Here is a 24,586-nt window from a genome sequence, read left to right on the forward strand (position 1 = left end):
ACGTCTGCACACAGGACATCCAATACCACATGGCCCTCCTGCCATTCTACTTGGCTGCAGCCCACTCAAGAGAAGCACGAGTCTCAAACTACTCTGTTATTGAGCTTAGAGCTTACGCCTGCAGACAAGTGTTGTGGGTGTGCCCATAAAAGAGATCTCTAAAGCCTTGAGAACGGTCAGCCTCTCCCATCCACAGCTTAATACAACTCCACCTTGTACCAAAACTTCTGTCATCCAGTGAAATTTGACTTCAACCTAAGCTTATTGTTCAGGAATCTAGCGTTTTAGATCAAGATGCATTGACGAGTGAACATGATCCAGTTAGCCTACAGAGAGCATTGCTATATTTGCTCTAAGACCCATTCTCCAACAGTCATTTTTCAGCTCTCCATAGCAATACTCAAGGATGATCCATAGCAGGTTGCTCCATAGCATCCCTGATTATACTGGTAGGAACCTTCTGGTTCCACCAGCCCACAGGGGATTATTGTGTCAGTCCGTCGTGCATCCAAAAATGGGTGGGGAGGGGCTGGGTGGGGAGGGTGGTGAGGGGCTGGGTGGGGAGGGGCTGGTCACCCCGTGGTGCCCTTATAAAACTAAACGTTTAACCTACTCCCGCCCTCAGTCGGCCATATTTGCGGAATACACCATGCCGCCGTTGACCCTGGCCATTGACCGAGCAACCCAACGTTCCTTCCAGCTCCCTCCGCAGGAATGTGTTTGCAGCACCATGAATGGCATCTCTTTGGGCCTAACGCAAGCAGTTTTGGAAAATCCAATTTTTTCATCAACATTTTTATTGATTAGGTCACACCAGCTGTACTTATTAGGTTCATAGATTTATCCCTGGTGTCGGCAGATGAACATCGAATGGCTTGGAGAATTCACTGCCCCATCTGAAAAGACCTGACAACTGTGCTGGAGGCTTCATACAAAACAGGTGTTGGGGGTACAGATATCTACACCACGGCATTGGCAGATTGCTGGTTCTTAGAGCAGTAACAAGTGGCAGGATCTGGAATGGGTTCATTTTTCCCCAAACTTGTATTAATTCCATCGGGATGGAAAAAAAATTGCATCTTGATAGCTTTAAATCGAAATTTTTGGCTTTCTAGACTGCAGGGATTCATATTCTTGGTTCTTTCGGTAAAGTCACGTAGAATGGAAATAATAAAATCATAAATATAAAACTATAAAATTCACGTCTCGATTGCAACACAAGCAATCATCAGGTGTGAAAATCACAGCAAGAAAATTTGAAAAAAGTGCTGTGGTTTTCACACCTGATGACGATTGCTTGTGTTGCAATCAAAACGTCGTGAGAATTATATTGTTTTCTTTTTATTATTTTATTATTTCCCTTCTACATGACTTTACCGAAAGAACCAAGAATATGAAGCCAAAATAAAATTACAGAATTCAGGTTGCTGGCACCTGGGTGTGGTTGTAATTTTTCAATATTTTATGAAACGCCGAACAGCAGCACAACTCTTCACGTTGGAGAACAACCCACGGAAGAGGATATCATCGAACTAAAAAAAATCCCTTCAACTTTAGAAATTAGCAGTTATCACGGGTGATTTGTTACTGAAGGAGTAAAAATGTATCCGATTTTAATTCTGATGACAATGACAAGTGTTTTCCAGGTCAAGCAAATATTAGGCAAGTAGCAGACTGGCACACGACAGGCTGTATGTGTATTCATTCAGACAAGCTGAATTTAGATTCCATTGGACAATTAAATGCACATTGGATAAAAAACAAAGAATGTAGTTAAATAAAGAAAATCACTCATTGAAAGACTCAAACAGCTTCAAATTCCTTTAGTCAAGTTTGCGTCACATCAATCCCGAAAATCAATATTTAATACTTTTATATTTCTACATTATCTGCCACTTTGCTCCAAGCCGAAGGGAATGTACATTTGCAAATTCAGTTCGATTAAATTTAAGAACTAAAGTCAATTTCTTTTCACGTATCAATTAGGAATGACTCGATAAATCGCGTTTGGCAGCTCAAGAGGAAGCCCGGCGCATGGCCCGGGTCATCGCGCGACTTGCCGCTCATCGGTCGAGCATGTGCTTCACGATGGCCTCGTTCACCACGTCCCTCAGGTTCCTGATGACGGAGCGCGGGTCGTCGCTCTTCATGATCGCACTGCCCGACACAATCATGTTTGCTCCAGCCTGCAAGATGCACACATGCGCACAAACACACAAACGTAGCGCATGCAGGTGCTCATCGCAGCCCAACGTCACACATTTGTCTTTAATACTTCATATCCAAGAACAATATATTCAGGGATGCTGCCATGGTTTAATTTGTACAGCCTTGTGGCTCCATTAGTTTAAATGTATCGATTGTAAATAATTGGCGAATTGTTAGACTGCCTCGTGAATGCCAAGTCAGGAAGTGGATCAAGATATCTCATGGAAGAAGAAACAGACATCACCTACAATCAGACCAAACATGGTCGTAATCCCAATATCATTACACAGTGAGTGAAGAAAGTGACAAAGGCTGAACCGGGCAGTTTACGCCGAATTGCAAATTGGCCCCTACGTGGTACAGAAGACATCCGTACAGTAGGAATACAAGGTGTGCAAATTGGGTACCCAAAATGACGATGAGAACCAACTTGAGGTGTGACGGCTGATTGTGGCACGACGAAACTACGTCTGCCGTTTGAGCTTCAAGTCACAATTGCGGAAGCCTGTCAGCAGTGCTTGGGATTCCGTGACGTTACAATTCCATGGCCTGATGCGGCGTGGTAAGGTACACGATGATTACTGTTAACCATGTGCAGTACCTGGTACCCATTCGTAGGCCGAGTTAAGCCAAGGCCAAAGTAAGGTTCAGATATGGATTTAAAATATTGAACCAGAGTTGCACAGAATGTAGTGCAAAGTACTAATTACTAGGTATGTACAACTGCTTTTGCATCGCACGTAGCCAATATATAACCACATCTGAAATTGTACAAATAAAAAGGCACTTCTAGCCATATTCATGCACAAATACAAAAATCTACCACAGCCTGTAAAGGACTGTTGGAAGCAAATGCTGTATAACGAGCACCTATTAAAGCCACCACAGCACAAGAAAGGCTGTTTGTGGAAAGCGCCAAGCCCAGCCACCTTTGCCTCCTCAACATTGACGTTTATACGCTGCAATAAGTACTCATTTAAGGCCAAGTCAATCAAGAGGAGGCCCAGGACAGTTCAGATATTCAGACACTCAAGTCAGCAGGTTCGTAGCACAGTGCACCAAAGCAACATGCAATCGTGTGCACGCACACAAACAGGCACGCACAGGCGCACACAGGCGCACACACAGGCGCACACACGCCGCCATGTACCTCTGCACACTTGTGGATTGTGTCGGGCCCCACGCCACCATCCACCTCGATGTCAAGAGACGGGAACTGGGAGCGAAGCCACTGCACCTGCGGACCAAGGGAAGCACGTCCACTAAATGAGAGAGCGAGTCCCCTGCCAACTAAAATCTACTCGCTGCGGCAGGGCGGTGGCGCAGCGTTAACACACTCGTGCCTCGCAGCAACAAGCCCATGGGTTTTGATTCCCGACTCTGGGCCCCATTCGGTGTGGAGTTTGTACGTCACCGCCCTGTTCTGCAAGAGATACCAGAGTTCTTCGAATTCCTCCCAGTGCTAAACCGTACAATGTAACTGGTAGTGACCAGAACATGCCAATGCAGAAAGTTACCAGCCGATTATTAACTGGCATCAAACGTAACACCGCCCGCCCCCCCACACTGCGAACACTTGGCAGGACCCTCCTAAAAAAAGTCTTAACACTTTGTGAGGCTATCCTAGGTAAAGAAGTGTAAATGATAATACAAATCTCTATCTCTATATTTTACAAACTCCGGAGGATGCCATCATAACAGTAGATCTCATCATGAGATATTGTTAAATGTCGAGGCTACATAAAGCAAACGTCATGTATTATATTTTGAAACAAAACAACGTACTGCACCCAGGCCATGTGTTGTATTTGCATTCATGTGTTACTGCTCTCAAGTGGTATTATTATTCATAAACAAACGTCAACAAGGCAATAATAGGTTGTCAGATGGCATAATAATCGGAACATTGTAAGATAACTGGCAATCACCAGTTTACTTAGCCTATCTTCCTCGCGGGAAGAATAAGGAAAGCCTGCACTTCTCGCAATATTGTTACATCTAAAGTTCTTAAAATTACATTCTACTTATGAATACACTTTGGGGAGCTTCCAAATGCAAACATACAAGTGATGTTGTTATCTGGAGGGTGCAGGGTGTGCAGATGCTGCTCACCTTGGGCATCATGTCTTCCATGAACGACTGCCCTCCGAAGCCAGGCTCCACAGTCATCACCAGCACCATATCCACCTGGGAAGCCCAGGGTGCCAGCTGCTGCACAGTGGTGCCTGGCTTGATGGCCAGACCCGCCTGCGAAGTAGCCCACGCAACATTTCGTATGGCAGCCTCGACATTACATGCAAATTGCACCTCCTAGCAAAGACTTTCAGATTCAAAAATTTTTATTTTTAAATTGACAATTTTGGTTCTTTTTCCAATTTTCGGATGATATACATTAAGTAATCATTTAAGAATCTTCATGCTCACAAAAGTGATATTACCCGATGCCATGCGAGACCACGTTCGGTGGGAAAAGCACAGAAGTGATTTAATATTTGCGAGGCCACTTCGTGACGTCGTACTTTTGGACCTAGGTACGAAAAAAAAATTTTGGTAGTGGTCTGAAAAATGTGAACATCCAATTCCCTGCAAGGCAAAGCAACCAACGCTGATAGGCATGACTGCGTATGTGTGTATGGGGACCCGGGTTCGTATCCTGCTCACGGCCAACACCGGTGACGATTATCTGAACCGGTCCTGGGCCTCCCCTAGGTCGACTCAGCTTCAAATGAATACCTGGTGCAATGTGTAAACATTTCCACTAGTCGGCCGGGCGTGGTGTTGTCCACCCACCCCCTCGTGTGTCGTGCCAGATCTTTATAGGTGCTCGCTAACAGCACTTGCCCCTACAGTCTGTTAGGGCTATAGGGGCGGGTTGGTGGCAGGCCAGTTTACTGCAAGCCCTTTGTCTGAACAGGGCTCAGCAGCCAGTGCGCAACCAATTGATTCCGGAGATGATTATAGGAACATTTAGACTCATCAAGTCACCCTGGTAATTTGGGTACCACTTTCACTGGGGTTTGTTTTGCTTCCCGTGCACATTGAAAGTCGTTTGCGATTTGCAAGATTGGTTAGAGGATTTGTACGTGATTCTGCAACAACAAAAACATCTGGGCTGCGCATCAAAAAAAGAACACACTGCCCATGTGTGGACCATCGTGGTTAAAGTATTGGTTTAAACAGTAAATCATTTACAAATGAAACACTTTGCCAAAAAAACAGACACATTTAGCAGAATCATAATTACGCCAACTTTAGTCTCGCAGAGATGCACACAGCACAGATCTGATAAAGCTGCACAACCCCTTACTCATCACGCTCCATCCCATTAATTTGGTTTGTGCCATATGCGCTGGGGGTCTGCCCGGTAAAAAATAACAACTCACGCTTTAAGTAAATAACCCTTTATTACCGAACTCTCGTAGCAGACATCCACCAAGGTGGAAATGGTTATTTAAAATCCTTTCATCCGTTTTGAAATTGTTCAAAGTGAAGATTTTTGGCTGTAGTTAGGGGACATTTTGTTGAAAGTTGAGTGCGTGAACATGGGTCAGCATGACCAGCTGCAAGTGTGGATGAGCAGGGTACCTTCATGCCATTGTCACGGATGACCTTGATGAGTGGCCCAGGGCCCTGGATGGCCTCCAAGTGGAAGGTGTACTGGCTTGCTCCTGCTGCGGCCATGGGCTTTACCCACTGCTCTGGCCGGGCCACCATCATGTGCATGTCTAAACATGCCACACACACACACACAAACAACACAAAAGACAAATATAGCCTCAACAGAATTTTGGGGCAAATGCTGTTAGCAAGCACCTATGAAGGCCGGCACAGCACATGAGGTGGTGGGTCGCCAGGACCATGCCTGACCACCTTTGTCTCCCTGCACCATACATAGCCAATCGATTAGCATCGTTGGCAACGTAGGGGGCGAAAGAAGTTCAACATAACACACATATCAGTCACCAAAAACATGCACACATCGCCATGAGTGTAATCAAGGACAAAGATCTCTCATTACATAGCCTAAACAGGCCGATGTAGCCCAATCATATGTTTGTGGTGCCCGCGTCAGAAGTATGCCTGGACTGCAGTCCAGAAGGACACATTCTAGACAGCCACACTATCGCTATCACTCACAGGCCTGCATTGCCACAGTATATCTCACCAAACACTTGTGAGCTGATGTCATCACTCATTCTCCATGGTGACGGTCCTATCTGGTGTTCTTCTCTGCTCTGGCTGCCATTATATTACACCAGTCTCCTTGCTTGTGGCTATCATCCCTTGTCCTGGGCCAAGCCCACTTACTTGCCTTACCAGTCAATACGATGTCCCGGATTTGTGTTCGTTGCCTGCACCGTATGTTCTACTTTCCTTCTCAGTGTAATTCCAAGCATGCGCTTCTCTACGATTCTTTGAAGCATGTGCAGCTTATGCTTTATTTTCCTTGTCAGAGTCCATGCCTTTGGTGCATATCATTGTAGATACCATGCAACGAATGCACACATTGGTATGTAACTTTCATTAATCAATTAAGTTTCTCAGAACGCACTCCATTCCCTTCTTGTTCCTCTCTTTATTTCACGAGAACAATCCTAACCTGCCTTCAACAATTGCCCTATTTGTATATTTTATGCTGTGTTTTCCAATTGCATCTTTCCAAAAAAATTACACAAAATTAAACATTTACATTACCTAAATGAATAACTTTAATTCCAGCACAGTGTTTCCTTCCAAGCTTATGCGGAGATGGGCTGACCCGGTGCATCAGTTTTCTTAATAAAGCCCATTATTTCAAAGATAAAATTTTGCCAATTCACAGCTTGCAATAGGATTTACACAGAACTGCTTTTTGCTACATTACAAGTCACAATCCAATGCAACAGTATTTACCCTACAGCAAAGAAGTAAACTGGAACAGCCTGGCATGTGATGTTTCTACGCAGCATGCAGATGCGGCCAACGAGTTGGCATGGCTCTGTAAGCAGTTTTTTGAGCTTTGAGAAATGGGATTTTCAAACTGGTTTTAATTTTCATGTTTCCCCAAAAACACCCGGTTACATGCGGTACATGGTATTACCCAGGGAGAATAAACTATACGAACAAAACATCTACAGCATGTGAGAAAAATAACTATGGGAAAAACAAAGTCTCAGTTGAACAAACCAATGGAAACGTTCAAAGATAGTACAAAATACATGAGTGATTGTGGAATTACGAAGAAAACCATTGATCGTGGTGGCCTCTGTAGGCCTTTTGTCCATTGCATGCTTCGCAGACTCGGTTTTGACATCACCGCGTGATGTTATAATTTCCAGTCGTACGTTTCCCTCGTATTCCAGTGGCGAGCCAAAAAAAATCAATGACACGTATTGTTTAAACGCCGCCCTTGTTCCAGTTAAGGTCAGCGGGTGAGAGGGCCCGATTCAGGTCACGCGAGTGCAGGCGGGCGAGGGGAGACTCCATGTGGGGATCAAAAAGCATAAGCTGCTGCCACCTACCAAAGAAGGGCTCTGTTCCCAGCGACTTGCGTAGACTCTCCACCACAGGGTGGCCAAACGTCAGGTTGGGCACGAAATGGCTGCAAGTGAGATGGTCGGGGGTAAACAAGACACGAGAGCTCTCACATGCTGGCCCACAGCACTCCTGCTTTGAGCAGATAAGGAGGAGTGCCAGCACACACACACACCTTTAATTATGAAGACACATTGTGGGCGCATGAAAGGATCACCATTCACAGGGGGCAATAATGTAGCAGGCTTAAGCAAGCAAAATATAAACGAGTTATATTAAGTCTCGTACAACTACAATATAAACAAATTATAGATTTGAAGCGATCGTGACTGCAAGGATTCATACTCTTTGTTTTTTTTGGTAAAAAATACAATAAATGAAAACTAAATTTTAGAATAAATGAAAATAACAAAATTTTAGTTTTTTCATTTATTTTATTTTATACCTACATGACTTTAACGAAAAAACCAAAGAATAGAAACAAAGTACAGTTCATGTCACCGTTGATGAGGATGGATATTAACACCAAATAATATGCATCTTGATCCAATATGAACCCCTTTGCTAAATCAGTCAATAACCCAGTTATTAAAATCAAAGTAAAATTATTTGTGACATTTAAAATGAAAATATTTATCCAATGTCCACAAAACACCCATATAGTATGTTGTGGTTGCTGGCATTGCAGCGATAGATATTGATAATGTTTTCGAGATTTGCATTTCAATGACAACACGTATTATTTACAAATCAAATACAACAAATATATACACACCGAGGAATTCTCCATAAATTCTAAAAAAGGTATTTAGGAGAAACCAATGTTGATCACCAATTCAATACTATTTGGTTCTTTCGGTAAAGTCACGTAGATGAAAAAATAAATGAAAATAACTAAATTAAATCACGACGTTTCGGAGGCAACACAAGCTTCCGTAATTAGGTGGAACAGTCACAGCAAAATTACTCAAACGACACAGCCGACATTCTACAACCAAACTGCCTTATAAATAAATAAAAAACGTGTTATTAATGGCAAGCAAAACTAAACGTTTGACTTTGTTACGGGTCTAAAGCAGAACAATTTTCACACTAATCTGGATTCTCAGCCACATGTCGTTCTCAACACTGCCGCCTCGTGGCCGGCAGACCTACAGCACCTGGCAAGCCTGTGGTCACCCATCCAAACAGCACGCAGGCTCGAAGCGGAGAGCTTGGAGAGGAGCTGCTACGAGTAGCAAGCGGACTGCCGTTGGCTTGAGATCTGCACAGGCTCAGCAATGCTGGCATGAACTCCGATGCCATTTGCAACATTAAGTAACGCATTGCACACAGAGCTCGCTTCTAAACCCACCACATCGCACTGAACAAGTGCGATGTGGTGAGCCTCAGATGTGGGCCAACGAAGACGGACTGGGCAAATGGCGCTCTGGTCATTGTCAGTGAAGGCCGCACGGGCTGCGAACAGCTCCCACCACCACCATCATCATCATCGTCACCACCATGATCATCGCCACCATCATCATCATCATCGTCACCACCATGATCATCGCCACCACCATCATCATCATCGTCACCACTATGATCATCGCCACCACCATCATCATCATCATCGTCACCACCATGATCATCGCCACCATCATCATCATCGCCACCATCATCATCATCGCCACCACCATCATCATCATCGTCACCACCATGATCATCGCCACCACCATGATCATCGCCACCACCATCATCATCGCCACCACCATCATCATCATCGTCACCACCATGATCATCGCCACCACCATCATCATCATCGTCACCACCATGATCATCATCGTCACCACCATGATCATCGCCACCACCATGATCATCGCCACCACCATCATCATCGCCACCACCATCATCATCATCGTCACCACCATGATCATCGCCACCACCATCATCATCATCGTCACCACCATGATCATCATCGTCACCACCATGATCATCGCCACCACCATGATCATCGCCACCACCATCATCATCGCCACCACCATCATCATCATCGTCACCACCATGATCATCGCCACCACCATCATCATCATCGTCACCACCATGATCATCGCCACCACCATGATCATCGCCACCACCATGATCATCGCCACCATCATCATCATCGCCACCATCATCATCATCGCCACCATCATCATCATCGCCACCATCATCATCATCGCCACCATCATCATCATCGCCACCATCATCATCATCGCCACCATCATCATCATCGCCACCATCACCACAGTTTCGTGCTTCCACCGCACCTCCGATTGGCACAGTTGGCTACGTACGGTGCGAAAGAAGTTCAACTTATAGTACATACCTCAAACTGGTCGTTATAAACCACTCAAGACTACCACAACTACACCCTCCTCGTCACAACCATCTTCACTCAAATCATCAACCACCATCACAGATGACATCATCACCATACTCCATCACCACCACCAACAACGACTGTACCACGACCACCGTCAACAACGAGGGCACCGCCACCTCTTCCCACGCTCGCCTCACCACCATCGCCACGAACCCACCCGTCCATGACGTCCAGGTGCAGGTAGTCGGCGCCGCACTCGAGCATGCGCCGGCATTCGGCCGCCAGGCAGCCGAGGTCGCTGTTGAGGATGGAGGGCCCCACGCGGGCCGAGTAGGCGGCCATGGTGGAGTCGCGGCCTCCCCACGCGCGCCTCCCCCCTATAAGCCCCGCCTCGTCGTTAGCCCCGCCCCCCCTCTCCACGCCCCCCCTCTCCACGCCCCCCCTCTCCACGCCCCCCCTCTCCACGCCCCCCCTCTCCACGCCCCCACCTCCACTGGCCCCGCCCCCTCCATTGGCCACGCCCCCTCCACTGGCCCCGCCCCCCTCGCCACTGGCCCCGCCCCCTCACTCGCCCCGCCCCCTCCGCTGGCCCCTCCTCCCTCCTCCACTGGCCCCGCCCCCTCTTCACTGGCCCCGCCCTAACCTCCATCTGGCCCCGCCCCCTCCACTGGCCACGCCCCCACCTCTACTGGCCTCGCCCCCCTCCATTGGCCCCGCCCCCTCCACTGGCCACGCCCCCTCCACTCGCCCCGCCCCCTCCGCTGGCCCCTCCTCCCTCCTCCACTGGCCCCGCCCCCTCTTCACTGGCCCCGCCCTCACCTCCACTGGCCCCGCCCCCTCCACTGGCCACGCCCCCACCTCTACTGGCCTCGCCCCCCTCCATTGGCCCCGCCCCCTCCACTGGCCACGCCCCCTCCCCACTGGCCCCGCCCCCTCCCCACTGGCCCCGCCCTCACCTCACCTGGCCCCGCCCCCGTCCTCAGCAGCGTTGATTCAACATTATTACAGACATACAGTACTCTTCGGTTCTCTTAGGGTTTTCCGGTAAAGTCACGGAGGTAAAAAAATAGTAAATAATAAAATAATAGCGGTAATAATTGAAATAAAGTAATTTCTATTACTATTATTATTTCTATTATTTTCTTATTTACTTATTTTTTTCGTCTACGTGACTTTACCGAAAAAACCTAAGAGTATGAATCATTGCAGTCACGAAAGCTTCAAATCTAGAATACTCTTCGGTTCTTTCAGTAAAGTCACGTGGGTAGAAAAATAAAACAAAATAATGTGATGTATTATTTGTATTTTGTTTTATTTTTCTACCTACGTGACTTTACCGAAAGAACCAAAGAGCATGGATTCCTGCAGTCACGAAAGCTTCAAATCAGGATAATTATTACAGAATCAGAATACAGGCACTCCTCTACTTACGAACGAGTGAGGCTCCAGAGGTCTGTTCGTAAGTCGATGTGTTCGCAAGTCCAACTTTACTCCTGTCGATTCCAAACATGTTATAAGGCGTGTACATTAAATACGGGGAATGGCTTTAAACGTTTTAAAATCGCCTGTAAATGTAGATGCCACTGGTTCATCACGTTTTGCAGATGTAGATGCCACTGGCTCTTCACGTTCTGCAATGTAGATGCCACTGATTCTCCATGTTCTGTAGATGTAGATGCCACTGGTTCTTCACGTTCTGCATATGTAGATGCCACTGGCTCTTCACGTTCTGCAATGTAGATGCCACTGGCTCTTCACGGTCAGCAGGTGTAGATGCCACTGGCTCTTCACGTTCTGCAATGTAGATGTCACTGATTCTCCATGTTCTGTAGATGCCACCACCGCCATCTATTGCGTGGCAGTTGAACTTACGACTCTCGGTCCGAACAGGAAACTGGACATATGGACAGGTTTGTTCCTACCTCTCAAAGTTCGTGAGTCGAATTTTCGTAAGTAGAGGCGTATCTGTATGTATTTATACTGGAGTAATCCGATGAGCTTCTTTTTCACGAGCCATGGGCAGATAGCTCGTAGGTGTCCACTGAACATTTCGTCACTTGTTTCCACTTTCTCATCTGTCTTGTAGTGCCAATATGCTCAAGTAGAGCCGCATCTTTATGGCACCAATGTCGAATGTCGTCGTCAAGCCATTTCTCTGTGAGGTCTTGCATTGATTCAACACAATCAGAATCTTTATTTGGACTGCTGGAGGAATCCCGATGAGCTATGAAGCTCTTTTCATAGATGTCCAGTAGGGGGCGTGTTATAAAGTTATAACAACAAAAACAAACAATACAAACAAATCGAAACGTCGTATGCTATTATTTAATTTATTATTTTATTTTTATACGTGACTTTACCGAAAAAACCAAAGAATAATTCCTGCAGTCACGAAAGCTCCAAAATTAAGATTAATACAAACAAACCCATAGAAGTGCAAAGTATAGGAAAGGTAATTAACCAAACTAAGTAAATAACTAATCAAAAATAACTAAACACACATTTACAAAGTATATAAGTTCAAATTTCACAAGTACCGTACATCAATTCTCAAGCTTGAGAAATGCAACAAAACAACAGCGAAAAACACCAAACTCTGGACCGGATTCGACATTCAGTGGCTCATCATCTCGCTTTAATCAAGGCTGGTGGTGACCTGTCGGACGTCCACAGGTGGAGTGGCATTCCTTGGTGATGCGTGGAAGAGTGCCCGGCTCGAGCTGGGCCGTGGCACTCAGGAGGTATGGACACCAGGACCCCCAAAAGGGGGCTGGGGAGATGACGTGTCCACAGCCCAGGTCCTTCTCGAAAGTTCGAGAAGGAGGGCGTGGCTCGGGGCGGAGAGAGCCGGGACTGACTATATAAGCCGGACCCCTGAACGGGTCCAGCTGTTGTTGTGTAATTCTAGATTTGAAGCTTTCGTGACTGCAAGGATTCATACTCTTAGTTTTTTCGGTAAAGTCACGTAGGTAAAATTTTTTATTATTTTACTTTTATTAATTTTAATAAAATAATAATATACATTATTTTATTTTTATAAATTTTAATTTCATTTTTTACCTACGTGACTTTACCGAAAAAACTAAGAGTATGTTGGTGTGTACTTGAAGACCCGAAGCCGTCACCCTGAAGAGGAGCCTGAAGACAAGACCCGCACCCCAGCCAGGGTCAGCCTCCCCAGGGCTAGGCGCGTTAGCCCGGAGGACAGACCTCCGTAGAGTATCGGGTGGAAGGAAGAGGCCGTTACCCCTTCGTGTTAAGGTTACCCTTGTTATAATGAACGCGTTGCCTCTATTGAAGTCTCGCTCTCCATTCTTCTACCCACCGCACAGGCAAGGAACCTCGTGTCTGGAGGAATGTCTCGATGGCGCCCTCTACCGCACGGAATGAGACGCTCCACTGCAAAGGCGCTGGATCTGGACGCCCTGTGACCCATGGCACATTGCCGCCTGCACGACAAGCAACTCCCATTTAACTTCCCACGTGCGAGAAACTCCCATTTAATATTGTGTTATGTAATGACGACACCGCGATTTTTTATTTATATTATTATTTCTATTATTTGTATTATTTACTTTTATTTTTACCTACGTGACTTTGCCGAAAAAAACCTAAGAGTATGAATCACGACATAGTTTTGGGTCGATCTAGGATCCATATCTAACAATAAGGGCCATTGTCCAATGCCTCTACAAATTTGGCAGTTCACCAGGATTGGTTTAATTAAAGCAATCTGACTGCTGATGAGAGACTGAATGTCAAGACCCGTCCTTGTGGCAGGTGTGATACTTGTGCTTATTCTTTGGGTCTTTCGGTAAAGCCACGTAGATAGGAAAATAATACATTATCACGACGTTTTGACCGCAACACAGGCAATCGTCATCAGATGAAAAAATTATAGCGGGAGAGCTGCCGAGGCAGGAAAAAAAGGAAACTCTCTCGCGATATTATTTCACGTGATGACGATTGCTTGTGTTGCGATCGAAACGTCGTGGTAATTTTATTATTTTTCTACCTACGTGGCTTTACCGAAAGACCCATAGAATATGAATTCCTGCAGTCACGAAAGCTTTAATTCAATACTTGTGTTTAGGTTGAGTGATAGACATACGATGGTAACGGATTGTCTGCTTGTTTATTCTGTTCGTCATATTCTCCACAACGAAGCAAATCATTATGTAGTGGTATCTTTTATCGTGCAGTGCCACGAAGGCTTCAGTGGTCATTGCGATGTGGGTTGAGATTGTCTCACGGGCGCCCTCTACTGGACGGGATCGATAGTTGCCACGGGTTTGCACCACGTGAGCACCCTGAGATGGCCTCGGCCCTGCAACAAAGAAGCGACCACTCCACACTGCCCAGTTCCATTGCATGAGCTCCAGCTGATGAAGCCAGCACGAGGCGATGCTCATCTTCATCAACAATCCTGAGCCAGGGAGTTCAATGCCACATTCTCCCCTCAGGGCTCTGAGACAAGTTAAATATGTTTAAAGCTGGGACGATTAGTCGATTAGTTGATGAATCAACTACTTTTTACGTGGTTGATCCCTCAGACTCCCTTAAAACGGCGGCCGCCCTGCCATCCTGCCTCCCGAAGGCAAGAAGCCCCCTCGGTTTGGACATCTGCGGAAAAGAGCGTCACAGCTCATGGGATTCCTCCAGGACGAATTTTGATTCTGAAGTCACGGCCAACGTGAAACACACGTGGGACGAAGTGAGATGTTCACGGCTATTGTTTGTTATCAGAATTGTCAGACGAACCGATAATCAGAAGACTAATTAATTACTTAATCGCATTTTCCATACTGTAATGCTTGATCAATAATGATTATGATAATTAATCACAAAGTTGTACTCATTGTATTGCTCCTGGATGGACGATGGGCTGTGTTGACTCTGGACTGGTATTTAAACTCAACACTTGCCAATTGCCAGTTGAGAGCTCCCGCCGGTGGCATCCGCCCAGGATAACGACGACGGCTCTCGACATCTCAGCACGAGACGCCTATGACTCGAGTCGCCCCCAATCTGCACGGTCAAAATCACAATTCATCGTTTTTACTTGATCAGGGCTGTGAGCCTGTGTCATGGTGATTGCTTGGGACGACTATTTTAAGGTTTGCGAGAAAAAAACATTCGAATGTTTTTGTTGTATTATTTATTCGTGTTTCCGATGAAAACTAAAACGTGCACATTGCAAAATGCGTCAGACGTAATTTAAATAACAAAAGACAAAATCAAGCAGCCCTACAGATAAGAATAACCTGTTTATTTGATGCTTGGGCTAAATTGAGCAGCTACAGTAGATACACGAAAACTGAAACGGCAAACACGTTACTGGAAATCACGGAGCCACTACTACATACGACAGAAACAAAACGTCGAATCACGTTGCGCAAGAGCCAGCACAACCACAACCCAAATGCAAAGCACAGCAACCACATCGTCCATCCGCGTTGTCGCCTGTCTCCCCCGAGATCTGTTACACTGCCGACCAGAGGAGAGAGCACGTGGGCTCGTCTTCGAGAACTCCCATCGAGGCTGCCCACGAATGTTGAACTGACTCACAAGTCGACTGCGATGCCATGTGTTAAAAAAACAGAACACGTCAAGCGTGGCGTTTAACTTCCCATAAGAGAAAGCATCAACCAATTTATAACAGTATGCAATCGTTTTTATGATCACGTTTGAGATAAGTACACCATATGGCAGTTTTGTGAAACAATGCACTCTGCCATTATCAAACAAAACATTCAGCCAACCCAGTGACGCCAGTGAATTACACTCACTGGCAACACATATTCAAACAAAGTTGTGTGAGCTCTCTGCAATCCAATCAAAGGCATACATTTCACGTGTGTTGACCTTTATCCGGTGTCACAGTAATGCTGCAGATGCACAACAAGCAAGGTAACATTGTCTGTTGCTATATGTTCCGGTGAGCATTGGTTTCGGTGTGAAAAGATTAAGTGATTGAGTCTAAATCAGCAGATTTTCCTCACAGCGATGCGTTTCCTAAAATCGCCTGCATGGGCTGAGTGACGCGTATGGCTGCATTGGAAACTGTGAAGGGTTCCCGCAGGTGGAGGAGCTTGTGGAGCCACGAGTTGGCCCACAGTATCAAGTGAGACACGAAGAGCAAAGGAGCGTTAATCCTGACACCGTAGCTGGATCAATTCCTTTCCTTCCATCGACCAGTGGGGATGCCCACGGCAGTCCTCGTGATTGTGCCCAGGCAATGGCCACCAGGCAATGGCCACCCAGGCAATGTTTACGTTGCTACCACGAAGGCGACGCCACAAGGCTGCTTGCATGAGACGTGAATGGAATGAAAGGGAAAAGCCTCCACCGGAGGCGATGGCCCTCTGTTCTCCCCGCCATTTATTACCTGTGATGCAAGCTGCAAATAATGTTAAGACTTCATTGTGGAAATTCAGCATTCCATCCAAATTGTTGGTGGAAAGAATTGGTTTTTAAAACGTGTAGCTATGACAGCACGGGTTAACAGAACAAGCATCATCCCTAGAATCGTTAAAATCAATATGATGCCTCTGTGTGCAAACACGTTCTGAACTTCTGTTATGCTGCAGTTATTTTGTTATTACAGCCAATAAAGCCGGGGTTTCAATATAGCATCCATTTGAAACTCTGGGCCAGATATGTGAATGGCCACTCACAGTTATGTAACCAGATTGTCAGCATTCTTTATCAGAGCAAGTTGTTTTTTGTTTGCAATCGCGAATTCACGAGTTTTCTCCCAGGGAGCTGTGTCTGTTGGTGCCTAGTCTGCAATAAGTATGCATCCTGCATCAGAGTTATGTTTACAGTCTGCAACAGGGCAACTTGATTCTGAGTGAAGACACAATCCACTGGGGAAATTTCACATTTTTACCCAACAGTGCAGCGGGGGAAATAAGCAAAAATAAATCAAGAAAAAGAAAAGTAGAAGTTTATAGTGGACCTCATTCATTTTTCGTAGAGGTTTAAAATGGAAAACATCAGTATATTTGACTATAAGTGTACTACAAGTAGCAATGCAGCAGACTAAGGGAGGTGTAATAAATGTGCAGCAGCAGCAGCTGATTAATTATACCAATTAAATTCCTGCATGAGAGAATCGGGTTGAGATCTGAGGTAAATAAGCCTCTCAAAAAGAATGTTACGCTCTTCTCAATCTGTTCCCAATCCGAGGCGGCGATGTGGACGCAAAATTGTCAATGCCATGGCCAGTCTTGTGGTACGGGCACGACAGCATTATGTCAAAGGTGCCTCATTTCAACTGCAAGAGCTCATGCTTTAAATAGAACAGCCCCATTAGGCATGTCCAGTGCGACCGATGAAAAATGGTGAAATTGGTTGACCCGAATTGTTACTCTGAATAATGCAGCGTCTCCGCGAGAATGCCAGCGGAGATAAAGAGCGGAACAGCATATGGTGGTGGTGGTGCACCTTTACGCTACCGTTGGGGTCACTGCGAATGGTAAATCACGCCATCGCAGCTGCATCTGAGGTCGTATACACCGTAGCCTGTTCCACTTGGATGCACTCCTCCTGCACGGCTGAAGAATGTGGCGTTGCGTGTAACTGGGAATACACTGAGCGCTGTGTGGTGCAATAATTATCACGGTGCAACAACAATTTTTTATTTAAAGCTTTCGTGACTGCAGGGATTCATATTCTTGGTTCTTTCGGTAAAGCCACGTAGAAATCTACAGCAAGAAAATTTTCTTGCTGTGGATTTTCTTGCTGTGGATTTCACACCTGATGATGATTGCTTGTGTTGCAGTCGAAACGTCGTGAGAATTTTTCTTGTTTTATATTTATATAATTTTATTATTTCCCTTCTACGTGACTTTACCGAAAGAACCAAGAATATAAAGCAACGACAATTATTATCAACGAGCCCGAGCACCGCGGGGACGCAATGGAGACGATGTAAGCTTGCTTGTTGTGCAGAAACTCACGCGGCATTCTTATTTACACCGTTGCTCCACCGGACTTCCTCTGTTATCGTAAACCAATTTCCATCCATATCCGAACAATCTACTTAAACCCAGTTGACAATCTGTTCACGACTTGGAAATAAGTCAATTTAATGTTCCCGCACCTGGGGTCTGTTTTGTGGTGGTGGTGGTGGTGGGGGGAGAGTTTTCATATCCAAACTAAAAGGCCTTGATAAATGGTGCTGTGATTTCACCTTGTGACACACGCACGCTCATAGAACGACCAGTGTTATTTTGTGTTATCTTCTTGTAACAGAAAAATCGCCCCCCCCCCACCACCACCACCCAATTACCCCAGCAGACCTGCTGCTGGACCCTGACACATCGCACTTAATAACAAGCATCCGTCGTCACTGTTCGACCCCTACGCCATGCACTCTATCGGGAGAACACGAGCCATCGTCACTGGACCCTTTATACATTGTAGTCAGCCAATGGATGTCTAAAAATAACGTCATATTCTTATTCACTGTATTTTTCCCCCAAACCAGTTTAACTGATATCATCTTATCTGGTTAGTGTCACGTCGACCAAATTCAGACGGACAAATACCACAACTCACGCTGGGGGTCAAATCGTAGCCGGTGTCCTCCTCCCTGCGTCTCGCGTGAAGCGAGCACACAGTGCCTGGGCCAGGCCTGCTGCACGCACTTTCACTTTCAGCATTTTTGCCCTGAAAAGTACAAACTGCACCATCATCCTCTGCTGATAACCTAAACTTTGGCACAGCAGTTCGGAGACATTTGCAGAATGTTCTTTACCCTGTGTTTTTTTTAAATCTCTCTCTCTCTCTCTTTTGTTTCAATAAATGTTCAACTCAGTAAACTCGCAACAAACAGACCTTAATTACAAGACACTTGGCCCATCCAAAGCTGTACGTGACTGCACATCACAAGCCAAGCCGAGTGCTGTGTGCGTGATTCACAACTCCACTTGTGCTCACGGCTGTCTCCACACATTTCATTGTCTCTGTATGTCCCTTGTTGCTGCTATACTCGTCCAGGCATATCCATTAAAGTGCTAAGTTTAGTAAGCATTAAACTTAAATCTCAAAACAGACATGCAAATTCATTCAATATCTAACTGGTCTAACCATATCGGAGTATAGAGAAGTAGTGTTAGTACGCTTCTAAATTAATAGAATGTTAAAGGCTGTTTTTTTGTTTTAGTTTTTTTGTTTGTTAAGCGGCTAAATAATACAGTTATCATAACACAATATATAATATCGTAATTCCGTTCATCTACTACAAGTAACGTAGAGAAATCTTACAATAGCCTAGGGTATTAACAAAACACGCGGTGGTCCAGGTGCATTGTTGAGCTGGGTAACAACAGCAGAATATTCCTTGAGGAGCTAAACAGGCAGAAGTATTTTTATATATGCTCACCACAGCTTGCTGGGCAACACTTCATTTAAAGTTAAATTAACATGTATTAAATCGTGTAGTATCCGTTTACAAACAACCTTAAGCATAATAAGCAAACTAGGTCAGATAATTGATTTGATCTGGTCTCACGTTTGCATATGTCACAGTGTTGTTGTGTTTTTCTCTCGCATTAAAAAACTATAATCTACATTCACCTGCACTGATCACACCAGTTCGTGGGTTGCAACCTGGACTGGATCATTTCAGCCCTCTTCACCTTGAATGCTGTACGTGCCTAAGAAACCTAACGCAAATATAAGTATAAATTAAGTCGTCGTAACATATCGGTGCCTTAGAATAGTCTGGAAACAGGACTTGGCAGTGCGTACACTCGATCGCTGATCAACTGCAGCATCCAACAGAGCCATCACGTGGCACCAGGAAAGCCCATAGCTTGTGATCCTGTCAGGGGGGAGTCATTTTTGTTCACAACGAATGTTCCTGGTAACTTAAAGACACCCCTCGGTGAGCCGAGCCAGCTAATGTCAAATCACTCACGTCTTGATGGCCTCAAGAAGACTTGCCGCAATGGGGCATTGTATTGTGCCCATTTCCTCGCAAACGCCTCAGAAAGTCGTCGGCAAACACTCACTCTGACCTTTAACCAGCTTTTTTTGCTGCAATGCAAATATTACAATTTCCGTAAAGAGATAAAAACGAATGCTGATGGGATTTGTCTTTTGCTTTGGCAGTGCGCTCAACAAAAGTGTTTATGGGTAACGTTTCCGAGTGCGCCTCATAATTGTCGCGCATGAGACGTTTTTGTTTGCGATAAAACAATCGTGCTTTTGTTGCAATACTCACTAACTAGAAGTGTAATGGTACCAAGACAATTTTGTAGGGATAAGGGATTTAGAAAAATAAATCGCAGACATTAAGCAATTACATAGTAACCAGAAATTATATTTGTAATCAGGTTAGTCAGTTACTATTTTAGAAGCTACTTGGATAAGGATATAATTACAGTACTGGAAACCAATCATGCATTTGCATAGCAAATTCAAAGTTATTTCCAGACACCGGGTTTTAAAATAAATAATTCAATCAATTTCAATAGTAGGTGGCACTTTGCTTTTTTTTCATTTAACATAAAGTGTTAGCGCTCGTTTGCATGACGGATTGACTTGTCTTACGCCAGGTGTCGTGGAACGGGTTGAACGCGTGGAATGAATCCAAACTTTTTCAGTCACAGAAGATAATTCCATCGGCCTGAATAGAGGTGGCATGCAGCCAATCACATGCAGGTGTGATATTTATATATATGTGTGTATATATATATAAATATATCACATGGACAACTCAATTCCTCAAACCCTGAAAAAGTCTGGTGCTTGCTTTACTTGCTTTAAATCCTGATAAACGCAACAAAAATATGTGAATGTTCCACTTTTACAATAAAGTAGGCGACTGACTGGACATGTCCTCTATATAACGGCATGGTGGTGGACGTGTGTGTGTGTTGGACTTCTTTCACACCGTACGCAGCCAACCGTGCTCATCGGCGATGCTTAATTGACACATGCTGCTGGCGGACAGCAAATATGTTTCAATTTCACACTCCAGTCATGTGCCACGATCGAGCGTGCGGAGTTTCCTCAAACGTTTGTGTGTCTTCTTGCGTATGGCGAGGGGGGGAGAGAAATTGTTTTGAAACGTGTTATATAGTTGAATGCGACTTTTGTTCTTCTTCAATCAATCCAAGGAGGCCGCAGATGCTGCTGCTGCGGAGTGCGGTGACACCGCCAGGGTGCTGAGTGGACGCACAGCGTTGAATCCACTTGGGTAGAGGGCGTGCCCAGTAGACGTGGAACCGTCGGCCAAACGTTGGACAAATGGTTCTAACCACAAGCCAACGTTGGCGCAACGTTGGCGCAAAGTTTGATTTTTTACCGTGTAATTGCTTATGGTGAACTTTTTTGGCAATGCTACTTTATAGACCAGTGGTCACTTGGAGATGATTTACCCACGCTTATTTCAGCCAAAGTATTCGGCACGCTTTGTGGACAGACTGTGGACTCGCTACATTTAAAAAGCACGGCACACCCAACAGCAGCAAGCCTTCCAGTTCCACACGAGTACAGAAGCCAATGTGCCGCAGTAGTGCAGCAGCACTACTGCGGCTTCCTCCGGCAATTAAGATAATGAGCACGGCATTGAGGGTGACATTGGCATCGCATCGTGCATTGTGTAATCAATATTATGTTCAAAAACTTCTCCACAACTGCAAGAAGCCATTACATATTCTATACTTATTTCTTGATGTTTCAGCATTGGGTATTTTCGTGGCAACTAAATAAAGTGTCTACATTTTAGACTTTTCATAGAGATTTCATCGATACATATACAGATATTTTAATGTTAAAACTAGTTTCACATCTATTAACATTACTTACTGTATTTTTGTTTGTATTCATGTTTAGCTCATTGCAATAACAAAAAAAGACGTGGAATCTGAAACGCATTACAGTTTATCAGAGGGCCAAATGGTCTGCATCCCTAACAATAGACACAGCTTATAAATGGTTAAGGATTGCTCCAAAACATTTACCACTTTATGCTACAGCACAACTTTAATAATCCGCGATCCAATATTCTGCGAAGGCCTGTAGCTCGCGGATTCTTTGTTGTGTGCCAATGTGGAGCTGCAGGAGCCAATCGGCTGGGACACGCGGAGGTAAGATTTTTAATTTAGAAATGTTTGTTTTACATCACTACAAACTAGCTTTGTTCACGTGATTTGTTTCATATAACAGAATTATAATTTATTAGACTTGGATATCGAGTCTTTAAAATACAAATCTACCCCAACGCAGACCCATATGGAAGATTTGTGCCATATGGATCTCGGAAAACCCGTTTTCTTGTAGTACAAATATTTTTGCAGATTGATTGAATCGTGTCGCCAATTGCTCCCATAACCTGTGGCACGTCGTACTGGCACGACTTGTTTCCGTGGATAACAAAACCTACCGCTGCGGCGTGCCACGGCTTACAGGATCCGTGATATGACCCCTCCCCCCATATTCCGGATTACTGGATTTCGGAATACTGGAATTTCCGCTGTGTATCTTGTCACCTTATGGTTGAGCTGAGCAGTGTCTTGTGTTTATCATCAAAACTCCATCTACTGTTTAGAAAGCCTGCATTAGCTTGGCTTGTTTGAATCCTTTCTCACTCTCTTTGTCACGTGGTCAAATGCGTACACTCTAGATGGAATCGCCAGCATCAGCACAAGGTGGAACAATCCAAATCGCATGTCCTTTCATTTGCACAAAGAGCGGAAGACTCCAAACAGAACAAAACATAATTTCACTTGCAAAGCTGCTGGTGCAAGTGTGACCAATTCCATTTTGCATTTGGCATCACTTATGATTGGTTAGTAGACTGAACCAACACAAGGTTTTCCAGCCTGCTTAAAACCAGAGATGGTCAAAATGCGTAACTTTAGTTTCACTGTGCGGGATAGCTTTTGGGTTTCGCCCGTAAAGGGAAATTGAGAAAGGTGAAGCCACATCGACTCGAGTGAAAACCAACCTTGGCTTTGCAAACTGCTAAGGACCAGCTGTTCAGTAGCATATAACATCGTCCTGCTGTGGTTACTTGCTGAGTAAAACCAGCAGAGTCTGTTGTGTTTTAGTCACTGTTAAATATAGCTTCATATTTTTTTGGCAAAAGTAATGTCACATTAAAGAAAAGCATATCCATTGCGTAAGCAAGGGCAGCCTCTTGCTGAGCCAAAGCACATTGGCTGTGTCGTCATAATCCTGTCCCATCCCTAGTGCAAGCGCGCTCCCGGAAACGTAGCATTGGACGATGCAAATGGATGAAAAAAATGCAAATCCGTCTGCTGGTGGAAGGGTTAAAAGTCGTGGATGAGAATGTTCTAACATATTTTATCTGCGCAGTGGCAGACGTTGGGGCAAGCCACTTTAAGCTAGAGCCATTTACAGAGGGGTATACTTATATAATACGTTAATAAGAATAATATGACTTGCCTAAATTGGAAATCACGTTGGATGCATTTCATAGGAAATGCTTTCTGCTGACCACAAAGTCCGTCAGAACGTTTTTCGGTCACAATGCTATGCACGATCTTATAGACCTCATGAATTGCATGCTCATATAATATCCGATCTTCTGCACGAGGAGCCCCATTGTGAACGATCACAAAATGGTGAACAGATGCCGCGTGGCTCTGCGTTTGTAGCGAGATTGCGGTGTTAAGTTCATGCGGTATGTCTACATCATGGGGCGCGCGACATTTGCGGCGCTACGTTGAATGCATGCTGTGCGTGCATTAAGCGGTGTGTGGCAGCCTCTCGTCGTTTTCGCACACTTGCGCTCTGTGTCAGCAAATATCAAAGCTGCGTCAATGCACAGCTATGAGCAGCGGCTGGGTACATCTCAAACCTGCGACAGGACCGGCGCCGCATCGCACTCCTTTAAAAGCCACAAAAGAAAGGAAATGCGAGGTTACTTAAGGCCTACGATCACACCACACGAGTACCACGCGACTACATGCTTTCATCAGCAAAATGCACTTTGTAACGTTTCTGTTCACCATTACGCCGATCGCAGAAAATCTGGCCCGTGATACGTGGGGGGAAGGGGGGGTGGAGGGTGGGGGGCACGAGGGGCTGGGCCCCTTACAAGCCCTGCTGGACCAGCACTGCGGCGAGCTGGCTGGCCGGCGGCTCGGACTGCGCGAGGCCGTCCGGTTGCGAGAGGCTGCCCATGGAGCACACTTTGCTGATGCGCAGCGGGGAGGGCCCTCCGGACGCGCTGGGGGAGCGCGAGCGGCTCTCCGCCCGGGCCTCGCTCGTGTCCTTCGGCGGCGAGTCGGTCTGTGGGGCAGCGACAGTGGTTGTCGTGTTGCTTCCTCGGCATACGGACGAGGCTCAGACACAAGATACATCCAAGCTATTCCATACGAGATATAATAAAAAAAGATCAATCATTAAGCAACGTGGCCATTGGTTGGATATGCATATGTATAATAGAAAAAACCATAAACCTTTAGTCCAAGAATAAATACTTATGATGTTTCCTTCCAACAGAGGCCTATATAAGGATTATCTGGATTTAACTCT

The 24,586-nt window shown here is 45.3% G+C and overlaps 2 protein-coding genes across 2 annotated transcripts in view; both read right to left on the reverse strand.

The window, feature by feature from the left end:
• Positions 1-1,808: 1,808 nt before the first annotated feature.
• Positions 1,809-10,457, reverse strand: LOC133344579 (ribulose-phosphate 3-epimerase-like). The gene is made up of 6 exons (XM_061554575.1): positions 10,284-10,457; positions 7,710-7,789; positions 5,794-5,933; positions 4,321-4,455; positions 3,359-3,445; positions 1,809-2,186 (listed from the first exon to the last, which is right to left on the reverse strand). The coding sequence occupies exons 1-6, from the start codon at positions 10,406-10,408 to the stop codon at positions 2,064-2,066; spliced, it is 690 nt and encodes a 229-aa protein (XP_061410559.1). The 5' UTR covers positions 10,409-10,457; the 3' UTR covers positions 1,809-2,063.
• A 4,863-nt stretch (positions 10,458-15,320) lies between these two features.
• Positions 15,321-24,586, reverse strand: part of LOC133344580 (A-kinase anchor protein 12-like) — a 104,510-nt gene continuing 95,244 nt past the window's right edge. The window contains exon 12 of the mRNA XM_061554576.1: positions 15,321-24,340. Coding sequence (XP_061410560.1) covers positions 24,143-24,340 — 198 coding nt within the window. The 3' untranslated portion in view covers positions 15,321-24,142. The remainder of the gene's footprint in view (positions 24,341-24,586) is intronic.

The sequence above is a fragment of the Lethenteron reissneri genome, chromosome 20 (genome assembly GCF_015708825.2).
Source record: "Lethenteron reissneri isolate LAM-NWPU_2019-01 chromosome 20, ASM1570882v1, whole genome shotgun sequence".
NCBI lineage: Eukaryota > Metazoa > Chordata > Hyperoartia > Petromyzontiformes > Petromyzontidae > Lethenteron > Lethenteron reissneri.